Source organism: Narcine bancroftii, chromosome 1, assembly GCF_036971445.1.
Source record: "Narcine bancroftii isolate sNarBan1 chromosome 1, sNarBan1.hap1, whole genome shotgun sequence".
NCBI classification, from domain to species: domain Eukaryota; kingdom Metazoa; phylum Chordata; class Chondrichthyes; order Torpediniformes; family Narcinidae; genus Narcine; species Narcine bancroftii.
Window position 1 is genome coordinate 371,161,085 of NC_091469.1, and position 23,560 is coordinate 371,184,644.

Below are 23,560 nucleotides of genomic sequence, written 5' to 3' on the forward strand. Positions count from 1 at the left end.
ACAACTTTATTCAAACAACTGCTACGAGCAAAACACGACCAAGGCACTCCGCTGGCTGAGTATTTTTTCCCATCTTCACCAAAGGTTTATGTATAACTTCAGAGAACATTTATTTGTACAATTTTAAATCTACAAATTTTTATCTATTATTGTATTCTTATTTAATTTTTTTAAAACTTTCCCTCGATTTATTTGTCGGTTACTTGAATTCAAGATATCAGGAGTTTTATTGTATTTGAACTGCAAAATTTTCACAAGTGTGAAAGCTGGTGGGGAAAATAAAAGAGAAAACTCCAGAATTGTGTTCTGTTTATATTAGGTGTTTTTTTAAAAAAAAATACATCTATGTATAGTAGGATTTCATACGTGATGCATCAAGAGTCTTTTGCACTTCCATTTCTTATCCTTGATTTTAACAGTCAGCCTGCTTCACACAAACTTTTCTCAGAAGCTCCACTTCTTTCTTATAGTAGTTTTAACTTGGAATCAGAATATAACAAAGTAAGTTAAATAAATTTATAACTTGGTCTGGCAGGTCTTCTCTCGTTATCTTTCTGCAGCTATTTTCTTTCATCATTCACTTTGCATTAAATGATAATCCAAAACAAACACAAGGGATGTAATTTCATATTGAATATGTCCATCTGGTTTTTCAGAGATGCCAAATGCTCCTTGAGAAACTGTGAGTGATCCTATATTGAGGAACATAATTTTCCTGCCAACTGTTTTATTAAATTTCTGTGAATACATTTATAATGCCAATAAATTATGTAAATTTATCATAATGTTACAGTATTTTACTATTTCCCCAATTATCTGGTAGGAAAGTGTAACCATAACTTTATATGGAAACTTTCAATTTTTATAGAAATTTATAGGCATAAGGAGTGATTGCATGTCTTTAAATTGAGAACTGAATTCTTAAAATACACCAAACAAATGTTCCCTGCATTTGAACCCCATTTGACTTGAAGTCAGTGACTGATAGGAAATTGGCTAAATGGGAAAAGACAGAATGGTAGTGGATGATTACTTCTCAGACTGGAGGCCTGTGACTGGTGGTGTACCTCAGGGATCACTGCTGGGACCATTGTTTGTTGTCTATATCAATAATCTGGATGATAATGTGGGAAATTGGATCAGAAAATTTGCTGATGACACTAAGATTGGAGGCATCGTGGACAGTGAAGAAGGCTTTCAGAGCTTGCAGAGGGATCTGGACCAACTTGAAAAATGGGCTGAAAAATTTAAATTTAATGCAGACAAGTGTGAGGTGTTGCATTTTGGAAGGACAAACCAAGGTAGGACATGTATAGTAAATGGTAGGGCACTGAGGAGTGCGGTGGAACAAAGGGATCTGGGAATATAGATACATAATTTCCTGAAAGTGGCATCACAGGGAGACAGGGTTGTAAAGAAAGCTTTTGGCATCTTTGTCTCCATAAATCAAAGTATTGAGTACAGGAGTTGAGATGTTATGGTGAGGCCAAATTTGGAGTATTGTGTGCAGTTCTGGTCGCCAAACTACAGGAAGGATATCAGTAAGATTGAAAGAATGCAGAGAAGATTTACTTAGGATGTTGCCAGGTCTTCAGGAATCGAGTTGCGGAGAAAGATTAAACAAATTGGGACTTTATTCCTTGAAGCGTAGAAGAATGAAGGGAGATTTGATAGAGGTATTTAAAATTATGAGGGGTATAGACAGAGTAAATGTGAGTAGGCTCTTTCCACTTGGATTAGGAGAGATAAATACAAGAGGACATGCTTTTAAGTTGAAAGGGGGAATATTAGGGGATCTTCTTCACTCAGAGAGTAGTGGGAGTGTTGAACAAGCTGCCATCTGACGTGGTAAATGAGGGCTCACTCTTAAGTTTTAAGAATAAATTGGATAGCTACGTGGATGGGAGAGGTCTGGAAGAAGTATAGAATGTGTGCAGGTCAGTGGGACTAGCAGAATGATGTTTTGGCACAGACTAGAAGGGCCGAATCACCTATTTTCTGTGCTGTAATGTTCTATGGTTCTATGGTCTGGACTTTCCTGAAGCAATGTTACTTAAAGCTGATTGTAGTTTGAGATGTATCTTAATAGGTTGTTTGTTTGTTCACTGATGTATACTTTTTCAATATTATGTGTCTGTTACTTACCGGTAACCATCACATAATGGGATAATACTTTTCATGGCTGAGATTTTACTATCAATTGTATGGTTGGTATTAAACTTGCCTTTAATGTGCTGAATTTTAAATCAAATTTTCGTACCTTTATGGTCTGCATTCCAGGTAAATGCAGTAAATGTTATTTCAATTAGTTATGGTTACTTTGTTTTATGACTTCAGGAAATGGTTATACTGTACATAGTTTCTTGCTATTTATTTTACTTTTGTTGGCTGTAAGCTCCTCCAAGAATAGATTCTCAGTTCTTGCTAAAGCTAATTACATAGCAAAACATAATTGTAGATACACAAATGAAAATGCAGAGATCTCTGAGGGGTATAGAACTACAGAGGGTAAAATATGAAGGCATTTAAAGGTAAGAATTAAAATTTAGTCTTAGTGTTAGAGGATCTGTCCTGGGTAAACTTGTACCTTTCACTTTGTTCGTTTTAGATTGGTCACAGTGTTTGAGCTACCGAAAGAAAACAGACACACACACCGAGAGTAGTTGAGTTTATACAAATCTTTATTACTAAATCTAAAGCTGAATTCAAATTACAATATGCAAGCCCTTCCCAATTATACTTATCAACGCCTGGACTGGTCCCAACTGCCGAAGCGAGGCAACGACCGCACACTTATAGTAGGTTGTCTGGGCGCCGGTAGCAGCTCCTCCATCTCCCCCGACCGGGATGTTGGTTGGAATCTAGAAGTTCTTCTTCTTGCTGAGAGATGTTGCCACCTCTCGGAGAGTCTCAAACATCAGCAATGGGACCATGGCTTATATTACCCAAAAATTGTTTACTCATAGCTTATCTCTTTGAATAAATGATTTAATTATCTTCAAGGTCTCCTGACAGTCTGCGACCAACAAAAGACAACTGCATCTATGGGCCTCATGGTGGAATTTAGATAATGTCTTCTGATGCAACTGCATCCCTTCTTGCATAAGCTGGTCTAAATCCTTCATTACAGGATCCAAAATCAATCTCAACGTACTGCTTAACTAAGTTTTCTTTTCTAGTATGTTATCCTCAAAGCTGTCAACAATTATTTTGAAAAATAATATTTTGTGCATCACTTTGTCAAATACCTTTTGAGAACCACTCCCCATTTTCAAACTCCGATCCTTACATCCTATTGTTTCATCCTCGTGAGAACAATCAGTTTTGTCAAACACAGTTTCCATAGCAACATTGACTGCTAGACATTTATTATGTTTCATGATATTAATAATGAAATTCCAGTAATTTCTCGAGGTTCATATGTCCGGCTAATTGGCATCTAATTCCTTATGTTCTTCCTCCTTACTTCCTTGAATGCAGATGTTGCATTTGCTACATTCCAATCCATTAGAATCATTCCAAAATCTATGTCATTTTGGAAGAAAGCCAGTAATGCATTCTCTATTGTCACAGTAGAATATTAGAATGTAGGCATCAAATTCATGGTATTTGCTACTTTAGGTCTCATTGTTCGCTGTTATTTTCTTTTTATTAATACTTTAAATTGCTAATTCTCATCAAACTATTGGACCCCTACTATTTTTCATTCAACAGATCCAAAAACTAATTTTTTATTGATTTTATTAAAAGCACAGTTCATGGTGCGTTAAAAGGAATAAAGAATAGGTTTGGAAAATGGTGGTATATATGTATTTACAAAAAATATCATGAGTCTTAGTTCAATGTTTCTATTTTAAAAATATTACTGAGAATAATTGAGCATGCATTGACTCAATAATGACATTTTGTGTCCTTTCAAGGAATCCAAACATGAAGTTGCAAACTACTCCATTTCAGCATTTAGTTTACTTGCAGCAAGATGTCACACTCTGGTTTACAATGAGCTTGTAATGTTTACCTCAGCACAGGACAGATTCAAACCTGGGATCTTCCTAATCTAGGATTTTGGAAAGTCAGCATGCTACCAAATGAAGGATTAGTTATCGCTTAATTGATTTTTAAAGATACTTTATATTAATTTACTTTTAAGGCTCTTCATTAATATTATTTGGTATTTCTACCTCCATGTCATTTTAAATTGTCTTCTACCCAGTTTCCTCCCATATTCAAAGACGTATGTGGTTAGTAGGTTAATTGGTCACATGGGTATAATTGGCAGTATGCGCTCATGGGCCAAAAGGCCTGCATCACTAAATTTAAAATTAAAGTATTAATAATTCTAACAGTATGAGGATATATTGTTTATTTTGTACATGTTTTCTTATCTGCGCTCATGCTTTTTATGAATTATCTTTTCAGCTTTTGCGAAAATGTATTTTACAAATGGGAAGCCCTCTGGTGGAAGGACCATTAGGAAGTCCACCTTTTGAGAAACCTAGTATTGAACAGGTAAAGAAAGAAGTTCTTTTCAATCTGCAATTTGTAGAATGAGCTTTGCCCTTCTGTATTGAAGGCACAATTTCATTCTAAAACAAGACTGGGCAGAAAAATAAAGATCGATAAATGGAAGAAACTGTTCCCGTTGAAGTTCAGTGCAGGAAAATGTGACCAAAGAGTACAGTGGATGATAATGTCCATGCTGGTTTAAATGTGTTAACATTTCCTCTTAAACCCTGGATTCCTCATTCATGCCTTGTGTCTGCATAAATGTAGTCTGATGTAATTCTCTTCTTTGGCTTGGCTTCGCGGACGAAGATTTATGGAGGGGGTAAAAAGTCCACGTCAGCTGCAGGCTCGTTTGTGGCTGACCAGTCCGATGCGGGACAGGCAGACACGATTGCAGCGGTTGCAAGGGAAAATTGGTTGGTTGGGGTTGGGTGTTGGGTTTTTCCTCCTTTGCCTTTTGTCAGTGAGGTGGGCTCTGCGGTCTTCTTCAAAGGAGGCTGCTGCCCGCCAAACTGTGAGGCGCCAAGATGCACGGTTTGAGGCGTTATCAGCCCACTGGCGGTGGTCAATGTGGCAGGCACCAAGAGATTTCTTTAGGAAGTCCTTGTACCTTTTCTTTGGTGCACCTCTGTCACGGTGGCCAGTGGAGAGCTCGCCATATAATACGATCTTGGGAAGGCGATGGTCCTCCATTCTGGAGACGTGACCCATCCAGCGCAGCTGGATCTTCAGCAGCGTGGACTCGATGCTGTCGACCTCTGCCATCTCGAGTACCTCGACGTTAGGGGTGTGAGCGCTCCAATGGATGTTGAGGATGGAGCGGAGACAACGCTGGTGGAAGCGTTCTAGGAGCCGTAGGTGGTGCCGGTAGAGGACCCATGATTCGGAGCCGAACAGGAGTGTGGGTATGACAACGGCTCTGTATACGCTTATCTTTGTGAGGTTTTTCAGTTGGTTGTTTTTCCAGACTCTTTTGTGTAGTCTTCCAAAGGCGCTATTTGCCTTGGCGAGTCTGTTGTCTATCTCATTGTCGATCCTTGCATCTGATGAAATGGTGCAGCCGAGATAGGTAAACTGGTTGACCGTTTTGAGTTTTGTGTGCCCGATGGAGATGTGGGGGGGCTGGTAGTCATGGTGGGGAGCTGGCTGATGGAGGACCTCAGTTTTCTTCAGGCTGACTTCCAGGCCAAACATTTTGGCAGTTTCCGCAAAGCAGGACGTCAAGCGCTGAAGAGCTGGCTCTGAATGGGCAACTAAAGCGGCATCATCTGCAAAGAGTAGTTCACGGACAAGTTTCTCTTGTGTCTTGGTGTGAGCTTGCAGGCGCCTCAGATTGAAGAGACTGCCATCCGTGCGGTACCGGATGTAAACATGGTATTGATGTAATGATGTACATGAAACCCTCATATTCTTGTTAAGAAAGTGAAGTCTTCCCACCGCCGCCACCCCCCCCCCCCACCAGAAAACAAATTTAATTGCCCACCTCTGATTGCTGATCGTGGGGATAGTTTTCGGGTGTAGTTGTACGAGGCTGGTCTTCCTGCTACCTTCTACTGCCCATGATTAGTGGTCAAACCTCTGGAGGAAATCCATGATTTGCTGGCATTAACAGTATTAATGCTGGCCAATGGGAACCTTATTAATTATTAATGTTTGCAGTTTAATTAAAGGGACATAAGGTGGCATATTTATGCTACTTCAAGTTTTGGGGTTGAATTGGATCTTGTAGGTGAAGATTTAAATGTAAGAGTATATTGAAACCCAACTAATTCATGTGTTGATGAGATGAGCAGGACACAGAGATTGGAATCATGTTTCATACTGATCTGCTATTTACTCTCACTGCAAAGCTCAGACTTTCAGGGTGAAGATGGGGACAATTTTTAAAAATTATATAAATCTTGAGAATTCTCTACTCTAGAACTATAAAACATTACAACACAGCTGTGCCAAACCATTTTTTCACCTAGTCCCACTGTCTTGCATCCAGTCCAAAGCCCTCCATACATCATCCATAAAGGTACTTGTCCAAATTCTTCTTAAATTGAGCTTGCATTCACCACTTTAGCTGGCAGCTCGTTCCACACTCCCACCACTCTCTATGTGAAGATGTTCCTCCTCATGTTCCTCCTAAACTTTTCACCTTTCTCTTTTAACCCATGTCCTCTGTTTGTAGCTCACCTACTATCAGTGGAAAAAGCCTATGTACATTTACTCCCTCTATAACCCTCATAATTTTAAATATCTCTATCAAATCTCCGCTCATTATCTGCGCTCCAGCAAGGATATTACTCCCCCTCCAGTCAGCTGCAAACTGTCCTGTCAGAACAGGTCCCACCTGTGATGAAACGCTGCGGTACATCACTTGGCCAACAGAGACACGGCACCCGGCCTAGAGACACGGCACCCGGCCTAATGACATCTGACCACCAGGTGGGCCCAGAGGGCCCATGATATAAAGCCAAAGTCCCGACCATGTGCTCTCTCTTTCTCCCCGGGATCACACTGTAAGCACAGCTAGCAGCCAACTAGATATTTATGTGAGTGGAATAAAGTTGTGTTGTCCCAAACAATATTGTGCCTGTGTTTTCCTTTGGTGCAGCCTGCCACACCACCATCCCTGGAAGAGAGCCCAATGATCCAGAAACCTGAAGCCCTCCTTCCTGCCTGCACCATGTCTTTAGCAATATATTAATTTGCACTATCCTCCTATTTTCTAACCTTACCAGCATGTTGCACAGGTAGCAATCCCAAGGTCACAACTCTGGAGGTCCTGTTCTTCATCCTAGCCCCTAACTCCCTGAACTCTCCTTGCAGGAGCTCTTCAACTTTCCTACCCGCATCATTGGTCCCTAAATGGACCATGACATCTGGTTGCTTATCCTCCCTCCTGAGAATACCGAGAACTCGATCTGAGATATCTCGGACCCTGGCAATAGGGAGGCAACATACTGTCCAGCATACTCAATCTCTTCCACAGTACCTCTTATCTGTCCCCCTAACTATGGAATTCCCAATTACTATAGCTTCCCTCTTCTCCTTCATTCCCTACCTAGCCACAAGTCCGGACTCCATGCCAGAAACCTGATCGCCATGGCCTGTCCCTGGTAGGTCATTTTCCTCCCCAACATTATCCAAAATGCTATACTTGTTATTGAAGGAAACAGCCACAGGGGTGCCCTGCACTGCCTGCCTGTTCCCTTTCCTTCTCCTGACTGTCACCCATCTACCTGCCTCCTAGGTGTGATAGCGTCCCTGTAGATCCTATCCGTCACCCCCTCTGCCTCCCGAATCATTTGGAATTCGTCCAACTCCAACTCCAATTGCTTAAATCGGCTTGTCAGGAGCTGCAGCTGAACGCACTTCTCGCAGATGAAGTCGTCAGGGATACTGCTGGCTTCCCAGACGACCCACATTCTGCAAGGAAGAGCATTCCCCTGCCTTGGAGAGATGTGAATGATCAGTGCCGCAGTAGTTAAAGCTGCTTGGGACTTTGGTCTGATCCCGATCTTGGCTGCTGTCTGTGGAGTTTGCAGGTCCTCCAGTGACCATAGGGATTTTCTGCCAGTTAATCTGTCGTCTCACAACATCCCAAAGATGTGCAGGTAAATTAATTAGCTTCTGAGCTATACCCCTTAATGTCAAGGGGAGCCAGCAAACCAATTCTTGAGGCTTCCTTCGCACTGCAGTGTATAAGTAAGAGTATTTGTACCTTAGATTTGGTGATGGTGATGAGAGTTTATTATTTATTATGTACAATATCATGAGGCAATGAAATTCTTGCTTGTTGCAGTTACACAGGTACATAAAGCACACTCACAAACAATAAGCAGAAACCAAATTAACAGTGTGACTTGAGAGGAAAAAAAAAGAGAATAAAAATAAAAGGATGATAAACCTTCACAGTTGTGGTTGTGTAAATAAAAATGGGCTGATCCAATGGTTCAGACATAGCGTAGTGCAGGAATCTAGAGTTTCTGGGTTTCAGGGTGCAGCGAGGTGAGCATGACCAAGGTGATGGAGAACTTTAATGATTTTAGCTGCCTATTGAGGCACCACCTCTCATAGATGCTTAGAATCAGAGGCAAATGTGGAAGTGGAGAGGAAGATGGGTTGAGCTGGAGGATCCAGTCATGATCGTAGTGAACGTCAGAGCAGGCTCAAGAAGACTACGTGGCCAACCCCTACTTCTGTTTAGGATCTTGTGAAGGGCAACATGTCATGGTTCAACAAGGGAGACGACAAAAATATATTTGTGAACATTTGAAGATCTATTTCTCAGGATATGGAAAAGAATCCACAACAGGAGAGATTGTTTTAAAAAAAAAACAAGAATGCACATAAACTTCGTCAATTTTATGCTTTGGGAGCTACAGTATATATTTTAGATGAATTGTTTATGTATGAAATGTGTGTTCTTTTAAATTAAATTGTTTTGCATTTCCTCTTGCTTCCTTGACAAAACGTACATACAAATTAATATTTGGACACCCTGGCTGCTGAAGACCCTTAAGATTCAAGAATGATGTTTGGGACAATGACATCTTTTTCCTTTATTGCCCCTGTGCTTCACAGTTTAAAATTTGTAATCACCAACAATTCTCAAAGAAGAATTCTGTGTAATAATTCTAATTAAAGTGCACATTCCAGATTGTAATCACAATTATCTGTATACATTTTTGTTTGACCATGTAGAAATTATGCCACTTTATATACATAGTTTCCTCATTTCAGGGCACCATAATGTTTGGGACATTTTGCTTCACAGGTGTTTGTGAGTATGCGGGTATGTTTAACTGCTTCATTGGTGCAGATATAAGAGAGCTAAGCTTGCTTCTAAGTTGTTGATCACCTTTGGAGTCTTTAGTTGCTATTCTTCATCATGAAGATCAGAGATGTGCCAATGAAAGTCAAAGAAATCATTATGAGGCTGAGAAACAAGAACAAAGCAGCAATAGACATTGGCCAAACCTTAGGATTATCAAAATCAACAGTTTGGAACACCATTAAGAAGAAAGAAAGTACCGGTGAGCTCAGTAATCAGAAAGGAACTGGTATTGCAAGGAAGACCTCCACTGCTGGTAACAGAATTCTTATCATGATGGAAAAAAAAATATCCAAATGTATGACTTACAGATCAGAAACACTCTTCAGGAAGCAGGTGTGGATGTAACAATGACTACTGTCCATAGAAGACACCATGAACAGAAATACAGAGGATACACTGCAGGATGCAAACCATGACAAAGGTGGTATGCTTTCGATCTAGTTCTTTCATGCCTCCACACTTTACTCTTGCCATCACCCAGATACCGGTTAATCTTGGTCTCATCTGTCCACAAGACCTTTTTTTCCAGAATTTTGCAGGCTCTTTTAAATACTTCTCGGCAAACTATAATTTGACCATCCTTTCTGTGGCTAACTAGTTGTTTGCATCTTGCAGTGCAGCCTCTGTATTTCTGTTCATGAAGTCTTCTGTGGACAGTCGTCATTGACACATCCAGACCTGTCTCATGAAGAGTATTTCTGATCTGTCGGACGTACATTTGGGGATTTTTCTTCACTAATGATGAGAATTCTTCTGTCATCAGCAGTGGAGGACTTCTTTGGAATAGCAGTCCCTTTGCCATTACTAAGCTCACCGGTGTTCTCTTTCTTCTTCATGATGTTCCAAACTGTTGATTTTTGGTAATCCTAAAGTTTGGGAAATGTCTCTTAACTATTTTGTTCTTGTTCTTCAGCCTCATAATGGCTTCTTTGACTTTCATTGGCACAACTCTGGTCCTCATTGTTGAAAAATAACAACTACAGACTCCAAAGGTGATCAACAGCTTAGAAGCAAGCCTAGTTCTCTTATACCTTATCACTGATAAACGATTGTGAAGCCAAATGTCCCAAGCATTATGGTGCCCTGAAGTGAGGGGATCTTTATGTATAAAAAGTGGCATAATTTCTACATGGTCAAACAAAAATGTATACAAATAACTGTGATTACAATCTGGAATGTGCACTTTAATTACATGTTAATTGTTTGATTACAAATATAAAACTGTGGAGCACAGAGGCAAAGAAAGGAAAGAAGTGTATTTGACCCAAATATTATGGAGCGTATTGTTGATATTTTTTCCTCGTGTTCAAAATTATACTGCTTTAAGATATTTGCATACAAGAGAGCACAAAGAAACCCAGCATCATGAGTAGAATGCATGCACTCCCTTCCGAATTATCCAGCTGTCCTGGCAAGGAAGTGAAAGTGTCGGATCTTCTTAAAAACATTGAGATTGATAAGTCCCCGTGGATGGAGGCCATATACCCCAGGCTGCAGTGGAAAGTGAGGGAAGAGATAGCTGGAGCAGGAGCTATGAGTCTTCTTTGGCTGCAGGGGAGGTGCCGGAGGATTGGCGAATGGTAAATGCAGTCCCCTTGTTTAAAAAGAGACAACAGGGAGAATCCTGGGAATTATAGACTGGTGAGTGGTGTCCAAACTATTGGAGAGGATTCTTTAGGATAGGCTCTCTGAGCATTTGGAGAAGTGCACTCTACTCAAGGATAATCAGCACGGCTTTGTGAAGGGAAGGTCGTGCCTCATGAGCCTAATTGAGTTTTTTGAGAAAGTAACAAAAGAAATTGATGAGGGTAGTCTACATGGATTTTAATAAGGGCATTTGACATGGATACCATGAGAGATTCATTCAGGAAGTCTTGAGGCATGGGATCCATGGATCCTTGGCTGTGTGGATAAAAATTGGCTTGCAGGTTGAAAGAAGAGAGTAGTAATGGAAAAAAAGTATACTTCCAAGAGGTCAGTGAGTAGTGTAATATCACAAGGATCTGTTCTGGGATCCCTGCTCTTTATAATTTATATAAATGATCTGGATGAAGAGGCGGAAGGATGGCTCAGTACGTTTGTGGATGACACAAAGGTTTGACTTGTGGATGGAGCCGAAGGTTGTCGAAGGTTATAAGAGGAAAAAGATGCAGAGTTGGGCCAAAAATTAGCAGATGGAGTTCAATCAGGATAAGTGTGAGATGATGCATTTTGGAAGGACAAACCAGAAGGCTGAGTACAGGGTTAATGGTCGGTTACTTAAGAGTGTGGATGAACAGAGGGACCTTGGGAAACAAATTCATACATCCCTCAAGGTAACTGCACAGGTTGATAGATAGTTAAAGCCTCTGGGATGCTGGGTTTTATTAATAGGGGAATTGAGGTCATGTTGCTACTCTACAAATCTCTAGTGAGACCACACTTGGAGTGTTGTGTTCAGTTGTGGTCACCTCATTATAGGAAGGATGTGGAAGCTAAGGAGAGAATTCAGAGGAGATTTACCAGGATGTTACCTGAATTGGAAAATAAGTCTTCTAAGGCAATGTTAGCAGAGCTGGGACTTATTTCTTTGGAGTGTAGAAGGAGTAGTGTAGAATGCAGACATCGTCAAGATTATGAGAGGCATAGATAGGGTGGACAGTCAGTGCCTGTTTCCCTGAGCAGGAATAGCAAACACTATAGGACATGAGTATAAAGTGAAGGGAGGGAAGTTTAGGGGAGACATCAGGGGTTGATTTTTTTCCCCAGAGAGTTGTGGGTGCCTGGAATGCCTTGCCAGGGATGGTGATGGAGGCTGAAACATTAGGGGAATTTAAGAGACTCCTGGACAGGCACATGGATGAAAGAAAAATAGAGGGTTACAAGGTATTGGGGTCATTTAGTACTTTTGTTTAGGAAGGGATATATGAGTTGGCACAACATCGAGGGCCGAAGGGTCTGTACTGTGCTGTAGTATTCTATATTCTATGTTCCATATTCTATGTTCAATACCTCCTGCCTCACCTCTGAGAAAATTTGTGCTTCCCACATTAGCCTCATGAGTCACCCCAGAACCCATAGAATTAAGAAGGAGACAGATCACCCCAGAGGACCACTTAAAACAGGATAATGGTGTGTTAGAAATATTTTAGCAGACATTAATATTTTTAAAGTCCAAGTGTGAGAACAGCCTGTAGCTGATGTTCACATACGTCTGTACTGCTAGGATTAAGAAAAAAAAAACATTTCTCTCCTTGGTTTTAACTGAAATCTTTTAGCATACAACAGGGAATAGTGAATTTGTTTTTTAACCTGCTATTTACATTTTCTTGTTTTGATTTAGGGAGTTACCAATTTTGTGCAGTACAAGTTTAGCCACCTTCCACCAAAGGAAAGGCAAACAATTTGTGAACTGTCCAAAATGTTTTTGAATCGAATCAACTACTGGCAATTGGAAACTCCCTCACATAGAAGACTTCGGACACCAAACGATGACGGTGCTGGATACAAAGTTAATTATACCAGGTATAATTGTCTACAAAAGGGAAAGGTATTAAATGTGGAAGCTTGGTACAATATGTGTTTGCTTTTTACTTACAGAACTGAATTTTTGTATCATGTATATTCTAACATTTACATTACATGATTGGGCATCACGGTTAACATTAGCAGTTAGTGCAACCTTGTTACAGCTCCAGCAGTCAGGACCAGGGTTCAAATCCCGCGCAGTCTGTAAGGAGTTTACTGTATTGCAGTCTTTATTACTGATTGGCCTACCCCCGATACTGTAACTCCTCTCTCTCCAGGATCCCTAATAAAGGCGGTATTGCTCAATTCTCCTCCCTCAGAAATGTCCGGAAAAACTTCAGTTTATTCAGTATTCTAATAGTATACAAATATATGAAAAGTATCTGTCAGGACTCTGTGTCTCTAACCATTGTCTTGATTTTTTTTTTCCTAACGTGGATGCTAACTTAAATTGTTATCAGATGTTCCACGACTTCTGTTTTGGATCCCTTCCAATTCTGATATCAATCCTGTCTTCTCAACAATTGGAATATCAAAATTCTTGTTGTCTGCTTAATAAATGGGGAAAACAGCTCGTTGTCAACCCTTCCAAGGCTTTCAAGAATTTTGCACTTTTCACTGAGGTACAAAATTCTTTTCACTTCAGACCTACCTGACGAAGAAGCTAACATCTTAGATGTGGGGGGGGGGGGGGGGTCACAGATTGATGACAGGAGTAGGAAACAAAAGTTTGCTGCCACCTTTGTGTGTATATTGATCTGCTTCCTTATCATATTTAAATAATTATATCTCAATGCATTATGTGGGCATGTGTGAGAGAGAATAGCTTACAAGTGAATTGAGTGAGAAAGTGCGATAAATCACACATTCTCATCAAAGAAAGTAAACATTGAATGACTCATACAGGTACAATATGCTGAACTTATTCATTTAGTTAAAATGCTGACAACTATCTGCAAATATTTGCTAGCAAAATTTAAAATCATTACAGACAAATAGAACATTGATAGACCCAAATCTTCCTTTTTTTTTGCAGTAGTTTTGGATAAGAGGAATAAATGGTATGAATTCAAACTTTGTGTCTTTACCAATCCTGCTGGTTTATAAACTGCCAAAGAGACATAGTGATATGGTACAGAACCCCTGTGGCCTAGCACAACAATGTTGGCCTTTTTGTCCATTTACATTGATCCCATTTTCCCACTGTTTGCTCTGAGTCTTGGAGCCATGAAATTTGTTGTGCCACAGAGGCTATTTTTACTGAGACTATAACAGAACAGAGTGACTTTGTGCTAGATTCCCTGTGACTAAGCTGCTCCCTGCATAGCAGAAAGCTGCTGCGAACATATCTGTTTTGCCTGTATGTTAAAAATGCTAGAAACCCAGTTTGTCCAGTATCATGATTAATCTTGTCACTTTGTTTTTATCTTATTTTCTATGAATTTTAGAATAAAAAAATTGTGACTTTTTTTTCCTGATGCACACAAAACAGTATCTCAGTGTGAAACTAAATCTAACACGATTCAAGGGCTTGTCTAAATATCTCTTAAACATAGAGATTATATTTTAGTCTGTTGGTAAAGGAACTTCACACTTGACCAAATATATTCCATTGTTTGTATTGAGATCCTGAAATGATCATCGGCCATAAAGATGAAAAGTTGAGAGGAATTTGGGTGCTGGATTGAGAGCATTCCATCACACTCCTGAATTGTAATTAGTGGAAAGGGTTTGGGATGGCTAAAGATGTGTTACTTACTCTAGGATACCCAGCCTCTGACCTGTCCTTAAGCAACAATATCAATGTGTTTAGCCTGGATAAAAGTGGTTTTCCAAGTGAGCAGAAATTGTAACACAGAAGGGGAATTTGGACCAGGCAAAATTAAAACATGTCTGAGATATAATTGAATTTTAACTTAGATACAGCATGCTATAGAGAGAGTATAATATAGCTTAGAGAATGGGAAACAATGTTCTAAATAATTGATTATGCTACATTTTGAACAAAGGCCAAGAGATAGAAAATCAATCCATCAAAAGGTAAACTGAAAAATGCCATTGAGAATGATATTGAAGAGGGTGGAGGCAATAATCAAAGTTTTTTGAAAAGCAAATGGAAACTAAATTTGACTGGATTACATTTCCCCAATGATCAACTGTGTTATAACTATAAAAAGTCCTTAAAATTTTCATCTAATGGAAATAAAATATAAAATGCTTGAGAAATGAACTGCCAATTAAGTCCAGGGGCCAAACAACTCTGGAGCCTCTTTTTATGTTATTGGATTACTTTTAGCAGAGAGCTCGTTACCCTCAATAAATTACATACATGGAGCATCAGGACTGTTGATCCCCTCTCCATGCCAGTGTTTCATTTACTACACAGGAAATTCAGAGAACAGTATGAGATCCAGAGTTACTACCAATTTAGAAATCTGCAGTATTAAATGCTAATATATGTTTAGATATATAATTAGTTCACAATTATTTTTAGATTATATCATCCCATATATAAAACATACTCTAAGTTTTAATTTTTTTAGTTTTAATTTAGAAATATCGCACGGTAACAGGCTCTTCTAACTCACATGCCCGCACTGCCCAAGTCCACCCATGTGACCAATTAACCTACTAACTCTGTTCATCATTGGATTGAGGGAAGAAACCTGAGCACCTGGAAGAAATTCACGCAGTCATGGGGAGAACATACAAGTTCCTTAGAGACGGCGTCGGATTCAACTTGGGTTACTGGTGCTGTAATTGCATTGTGCTAACCACTACACTTACAATGTCACCCTAAAGCATAATGGGAAAAAAATGCAAGATCTTTATTTATTTATACAATTTCTCAACTTGACTTGCAATCTGTTAATCCTTTTCAGATGGCTGTGTTACTGTAATGTCCCTCAGTTCTGTGATAGCCTTCCTCGACATGAAACCACCCAGGTTTTTGGAAGAATATTACTTCGCTCGGTTTTTACTGTCATGAGACGGCAGTTACTTGAAAAATCAAGGCAAGAGAAAGATAAGCTACCTTTAGAGAAACAAACGTTGATTCTAACACATTTTCCAAAGTAAGTACTTAAAGATTACTTGGTCTCATTCTCCAAAAGTCTTTCTGAGGTATTGTTTTATCGTGTTTATCTGTTTGAATTAGAATCAATAGTAAACGTGCCTTCAAAAAATTGTCAGGATTCAAGATTAAATTTATTGTCATTGTAATAAAACAGTGTCATATTACATGAAATTGCTCTTGTCTGCTGTAAGGCGGATAGAGTTGCCATTGGCAGAAATTGCCTGAAGCGTCTCTTAACAGTCAAAGAAAGAGAAGCAAAAGAGAGTCCCCCCACAGAGTCGCCGAGTGTCCGTAAGTTCGCCTTCAGCGCTTCTGCAGCCTCTGCAGCCGCATAGAGTCCAGTCCAAACCCATTAGCAACCCGAGCTCAAAATCTGAACCTCCGACGTGGTCAGGAACCCTTCGGCTCCCCCTTGCATCCCAGTTCCGATATCTGGTACCCCTTCATCCAGTTTCAAGCCAGTCTCCAGCAGTTTGCAGCCTAGCGTGAGTCCCCCGACAGCAGTCTCCATGGTTTCTTCGCCTCAATTCACCAGCAGTTTGCCGCATGCAGGGTCTTTCAGCCACAGAGCCCCTCCTCTCTCTGGTCCGCCACCATGGTCACTGTCCCATAGGTCCTCTCATCTGTTTCTCCTTCTCAGATGGGCGGGGGGGGGGGCGGGGTGATCTCTTCATTTTCTGGTGCCCTGTGCCAGTTCTCCACTCCCCTGGAGAATGGAACCTCTTGTGGCTGCTGCCGATCACAGGCGCCTCCATCTTGGGCGCAGACTTTAAATAAAACTACTGTCGTCTCCTTTAATGGGCTGTTCAAAGCCTGTGCAGAGACCTTGGCAGTTGACTGGGTGGTTGGACTCCGCAGGAGTGCTGTATCTCTGCTCCTCGCTCTCTGTGGGTCTGCACCAGCGGCAGTGCTGCAGTTATAGCAGCTCCAGCGGCGCCAGCATGTAGCAACAAATCTGGCAGAGAATTTGGATATGGAGAGCCCTAGGCTACTTAAAGCCATTCAAAGAAGCATAAAAAAGCATTATGTCCATTAGCAAGAAAATCCATTAGTTTTGCCTTCGCTGAGATCAAGAAAGAGTACACCTGCAAGTAAACAAGTGTAATTATTTAACCAGCATTATTGGTAGGTGTTTTAGCCTGTTTCAAACAGAGGCAATTCAGTAGTTACGCTACACTTGACAGCAAATCACAAACCCATGAATTCTACAACCAAGAAAAAGAAGAGCAGCAGGGACATGTCTCTAAAGTTCCACCAGCTGCAAATAGCCCTCCAAGTCACATTCAAACCCATCTTTTAAATATATTGTCATTCCTTCATCACTGGCATCTAAATTCCGGAACAGAGTTGGGGGTTTCCTGGCCTGAAGGATTGCTGTGGTTCAAAGATGCAGATCATTACCACCTCCTCAATGTTCCCTATGCCATTTGTAAAGTGCAAATTGATGTCTACATTTGTGTGGCAATTATACTGTCCAAAATCAGTTGTCAATGGTCAGGTGCTTGGAGGAAGCATGAGGTAACATAAAAAGCGGAGCCATACCAGGTTTAAATGCAAAGATAAGAATGTTAAATTTTAGGCTTTGAAGTCAAGCAATGTGTGAGTGGGACATTGTACAAAATGTGGTGGCAGATGGAGTTTGGCTGCCCTGACATTAATGATTTGATAAGCAGTAAGTGACACTGGCCCAGTTGGTACTGAAATGAAGTGATAAAATTCTCTCGATCAGTGGTTGTCAACCTTTTTCTTTCCACTCACATACCTCTTTAAGTAATCCCTATGTCATCTGTGATTAGTAAGTGATTGCTTAAGGTGGTATGTAAGTAGGAAGGGAAGGTGGAGAATCACTGCTCTAGACCCTTTTGCTTGAGAAAAATTGTCATTGGCCCATTTCCTTTGGAGTTCTGAAACCGTGCACATAACGAGTCAATTAAGTACGATTAAAACAGTGGTTTTCAAACTCTTTCTTCCCACCCGCATACCACCTTAAGCACCTATGGCGTAGGGAATACTTATTTGACAACCACTGCTCTAGATTTACATGCAGGAAGTATCATTTCAAACTTTGAAAATATGAAAAGGAGTTTTATATTGAGTTTTATATTGTTGGAAGGACCCATAGTAAGAGTAAGTATGCATGTAGAACACTGCAGCACTGTACAGGCCCTTTATCCTTGATGTTGGACTGACCTATATATTCCTACCAAAAAATACTAAACCCTTCCTATCTCATAGCCCTCTGTTTCCTTACGTCCATGTGCTGTCTCAGAGTCTCTTAAATGCTCTTAATGTTTCAGCCTCCACCATCACCCCTGGCAAGGCATTCCAGGCACCCACAATGCTCTGTGCATTTAAAAAATTTTTACCCCTGATGTCTTCCCTAAACTTTCCTCCCTTCACTTTTTACAAATGTCCTCTGGTGTTTGTTATTCCCGCCTTGGGAAAAAGGCACTGACTGTCTACCTTACCTATGTCTCTCAAAACCTTGTAGACCCCTATTAAGTCTCTTCTCATCCTTCTTCACTCTAAAGAGAAAAGCCCTAGCTTTGCTAACCATATCTCATAAGACTAGTAAATCTCCTCTGCACCTTCTCCATAGTTTCCACATCCTTCTGATAATGAGGTGACCAGAACCAAACACAATATTCATTTTGAAACAAAATGAAAAAACTTTAAAAAGAGTGTAGGAACAGAGCCAGGGTGGATACTGATGATACCATGCGGAAGTGTCCAATTCAGGGCATTATACTTCTGGAGGGAAAAGCATTAAATCTATTGGCTGGTGCTAAGTAGGTTTGTTAAATTGGTAGCAGAGATGAGAAATTATGGCTGAATGAGGAGATGGAGAAACAGTGGTTAATATTCTTAAAACAGAAGGTGTCAAAGAATCATACAAAATTATGTTGCTGTTTGGTGGGAAAAATCTAGTCGAGTTTCAACTCAAGTTTATTGTCATCTGATTATACAAGTACAACCCGACGAAATCACATCGTGCAAAACATTCAACTGGACGTAACTCACATACAGATAAACAATACATGGTATTGGACAAGCATTTCATCTACACAAATAAATAAATATTGTTTCATCAGTATGGGAGACTCGGATGGTTGATTGAGCAGTTCCTTTGGTCATTCAGCATTCCCACTGCCTGTGGAGAGAAGCCATTCCTCAGCCTGGTGGTGCTGGCTCTGATACTCCTGTATCTCCTCCTCGACAGGAGCAGCTGAATGATGTTGTGTGCAAGGCAGAAGGGCTCCTCAATTATTTTGCACTCCCTCTTCAGACAATGATCCCGGTAGATCTTGTCAATGTGGGAGAGGGAGACTCAAGTGATTCTCTCTGCCACTTGTATGTTCATGTGAACTGACCTCCGATCAATTTCTCTGCAGCAACAGTACACACTGTTATGCAGCCAGCCAGGAGCCCCTATAGAAGACATAATGGCAGCCGGTTGACTTGCCCACTTCAGTCTTCTCAGAAAGTGCAGTCGCTGTTGTGCCTTCCTGACAAGTGAGGAGATGTTGAGTGTCCACGATAGGTCACTGGTTAAGTGAACTCCAAGGAACTTGGTGCTCTCCACTCTCTCTATTACGGAGTTGTTGATGTGTAGTGAAGGATGGTTGTTCCTCGTCCTCCTGAAGTCCACAATCATCTCCTTCATCTTGTCCACGTTGAGACTCAGGTTGTTAATTTGCACTATTTCACCAGATTTTCCACCTCTTCTCTGTAGAGTGACTCATCCTTATTGCTGATGAGGCCAACTACTGTTGTGTCATCTGCAAACTTGATGGCACTGTTGGAACTGGATCTGGCAATGCAGTCAGTAGCACGAACAGTAATGGTCTGAGCACACAGCTCTGAGGTGCATGACATTGCTCGACGTTATGCTGGCAACCCAGACAGACTATGGTCTTTCTGTTAGGAAGTTCAGGATCCAGTTAGCTTCTCTGCCAGCCTCGGGGGAATGATTGTATTGAACATTGAGCTGAAGTCAATGAATGGCAGCGTGGTGTAAGAGTCATCGTTCTCCAGGTTGGTGAGGACGGAGTGAAGGGACAAGGCTATAGCATCATCTGTGGAACAGTTTCTTCTATAGGTGAATTGAAATGGGTCCAATGTCTCTGAGAGGTGTGCTTTGATGTATTCCATCATCAGACTCAAAGCATTTCATAATGGTAGAGATCAAATATCAGATTCCACTGGTAGGGAGTTGGTGACAAACAATTAATTGACTTAAAAAAGTAGGGGAAATGATGTGGATAATTTTGCTATTTTAATTTGGTGCATCTGAACAATATTGCTGGAAATGGAGTTGAAAGAAGATTAAATTTTGATCTAAAGGTAACTCAGTTTGAGAAAGAAATAATTCCAGGGTATGGACATAAAGCAGGGACGTGGAATTTATTATTAGCCCTCTTGAGCAGTCAGACAGTTTCTTTTTATGCAAAATAAATCTGTGGCTGATTGGCTGAGACAGATCATTAGCAATAATTATTCTGGAAGTGCAAGTGATTAAGAATATTGGAAGCTTCGCTTGGGATTGATTGATAAGATTGATAACTGCATAAATTTGGGCTCAGCCATAAGTAGTGGTAGGGGAGAAAGTGGGGAACGACCTTGGTGTACATGACAATACTGGTGATTGGAGAGGAATCACTCCAGTTATCACCCTGATGTTGAAATAGAAGAAAAAATATCTCTTCAAGGATGGCATTTGGGCACAAAATCTGGCATTTGGGCAGTAAAGAGGACGATTGAGGTGTCATGGTTTTGTATATATGGAAACTAATTTCATGTTTTCTAATGATGTTTCAATTAATTTGTTAATTAAGACAGATGAGGAGGACCAGCACACATTCTTGGAAGATTCGAGAGTTAAAAGTTTAAGAAGAGGTGTAATTTCTGATCATACTCTGGCATTAATTGGCTAGGCAATGTTGAAAACAATTGAGAGAAATCTAACCAATCTGGATACTTGAAGAGAGAGTCAGAGGAAGATGATCTGATCCCAGGATTTGTGAGGGGGAAATATATAATGTGTCTTGTGTCTTGGAGACCTTGTTTCATCACTGCAGGAATAAGCTCAGTCATTCTTGACTGATACTGTATTTCAGTTTATATTTCACTTTATGGCATCAGCCGCTTCCTTAAAATATTGATGCTCACAAACCATAAAAGTAGATCAAGTTTTGTCATGATCCACTTTTAAAGATGGAATGGCATCGTTAGTGTTTGCATTAAATAGTTACACTGGATATTTTCCATGAGGTCACAATATAATGTGGTAGACCAGTCAATGCAGGAAGAGGTGTTTCTATTTGCCCGAGACTATTCTGTTACATTTACTGAAGGATTATTTAATATACAGAGACACGATATAGGATTCTAAATCAGCATCATACTGAATAAATGGACAGGATGTTACGCCATTTCAGTTTGTGTGGAAACCAAGCTCTTTACTTGCTGTGATTTTTTGTTTGGCAAAGTTGTTCTATTTTCTGAGTTATGTATCTTTATCTTTGTTATATAAAATACACTATTTGACCTGCTGAGTTTTTCCAGCTTTGTGTTTTTATATTTTCTTAGTTGCAATTCTAAATGCAGATGAAGGATGGCTAATGTTGTGCTGTTATTTAAAAAGGGCAGCCCCCTCCCTCTAATCAAGGATATAAGAAAGATGGACCTCTAGAAGATAGACTGAACAGCCCGAGAGCACCCAAATCGTCTAATTCTAGCGATTATGATAATATTCAATAAATGAGCCCCATATCTTGTCAAAATGAAACTTTTTATCTTTTTTTTCTTTTACCTAAGTGGATTTGTTGGTTTAATATTATCCTGCATATCCCTTTTTTTTAGATCTTATTAAGAAATATTGAGAATTGTTGAAATAGTAATTAATTAATCAAGCTATATTTATAATTACTTTAATAGATAATCACAATTAATATTAAGGGTGGGATGTATACATTTTTATTTTGTCTTGCTTTTTAATATTCTTTACATGGTTATGTTAAACTCAATAAAAATATTTTAATTTTAAAAAAAGGGCAGCAAGGATAAACCAGGCAATACTAGGCCAGTGAGCCTAACGTCAGAGGATGGAAATTGCTGGAATTGATTTGAAGTGACAGGATCTACCAGCATTTAGATAGTCAGTGACTGATTGGAGGTAGTCAGCTTGGATTCATGTGTGACAGATCGTCTCATGGATCTGATAAGAGTTTTTTGAAAAGCTAATGAAAAGAAGCATTTTATATATGACCCTTGACGAGGTCCTGCATGGCAGGTGATCTGAGCTGTTGGATTCAAATCTGGCTTGGTGAAGGAGGTAGTAATAGAAGGTTTTTCTGATTGGAGACCTGTGTCCAGTGGTGTGGCGTAGGGGGTTGGTGCTAAGTCTACTGATGCGTGTCCTCTATATTAATAATTTGAATGGGAATATAGTTAACTTGAATAGTGAATTTGCAGGTGAAAGCAAAATTGGTGACATAATGGACAGTCAAGAAGAATATCTAAGTTTATAAAAGAATCTAGATCAGTTGGGAAGGTGGGACAATGAGTGGCAAATGGAATTTAACTCTGACAGGTGTGAGGTGTAACACTTTGTTAAGTCAAACCAAGGCAGAACTTGAACAGTAAATAGCCCCTGGAGAGTGTTGTAAAACAGACAAGTAAGGGTAAAGGTATATAGTTCCTAAGCATACCAACTCAGGTCAATAGCATGGTGAGAAAGGAGTTCAGCACATTTATAAGAAGGCCATCAATAAATTGTAAGGGGTGCAGAGGAGATTCACATGGATGTTGCTGGGGAATGAGGGCTTGAGTTATAGGGAGGATTTAGATAGGCTAGGTCTTTATTTCCTAAAGCGAAGAAGGCTGAGCGGGTGATCTTTTAAAAATCATAAAGGAATATAAAATCATGAGGGCATGGGTGAAATGAATGCTCACAGTCATGTCCTAGGATAGATGATTCTAGATGTCGAAGGCATTAAGTTGAGAGGGTAAAGATTTAGGAGGGACTTGAGAGGCATTCTTTTCACTCAGAGGGTGATCCATATCTGAAATGAGCTGCCAGAAGAAACTATAGAAATGGGCAGAATAACACGATTCAAAAGATATCTGGATGGATTTATGAAGAGGAAGGGTGTCACCAAATGCAGGCAAATGAGGTTATTCCAGAATTACAACTAGTCAGCATGGACTAGTAGAGCTGAGGGGTCTGTTCTATGTTGTATGACTGTCTGACAGTACTTCACTCATCGTAGAATCATCACCAAACAGGAGCAGGCCAAATTCAGCTCCTATCGAGCAGTCATGACTGATGAAAACCTTAACCCATGCAGCTTGGATTTCCTACCACAGCCTGTGATCCACTGTTGCAGCAGACACAAAACTTCAGTTAAAGTGGAAGCTGTACTGGTGACTCCTGAGTGACTGGCTCGGGAGGGGCTGGCTCAGGATTATATCCCGAGCGGTTGATTGACAGCCGGCCGGGTGGAGTTAGGTCTATTCAGGTGGGCAGATTGACAGCCGGCCAGATGTGGTCTGTCCTCCAGTGATCTTCCTGCAGGTACAGAGATTGCCCCCTGTAGTAGGCTTGTGGTATATCACCACACAACCAAAGACATAATTGTTCA

General features: G+C 40.3%; 1 protein-coding gene across 3 annotated transcripts in view; it reads left to right on the forward strand.

The window, feature by feature from the left end:
• Positions 1–23,560, forward strand: part of LOC138751233 (histone acetyltransferase KAT2B-like) — a 70,636-nt gene that overhangs the window by 12,504 nt on the left and 34,572 nt on the right. For all 3 annotated transcript variants that reach the window (XM_069913270.1, XM_069913269.1, XM_069913271.1), the window contains exons 4-6: positions 4,420–4,509; positions 12,657–12,838; positions 15,724–15,915. In XM_069913270.1, coding sequence (XP_069769371.1) covers positions 4,420–4,509; positions 12,657–12,838; positions 15,724–15,915 — 464 coding nt within the window. The remainder of the gene's footprint in view (positions 1–4,419; positions 4,510–12,656; positions 12,839–15,723; positions 15,916–23,560) is intronic.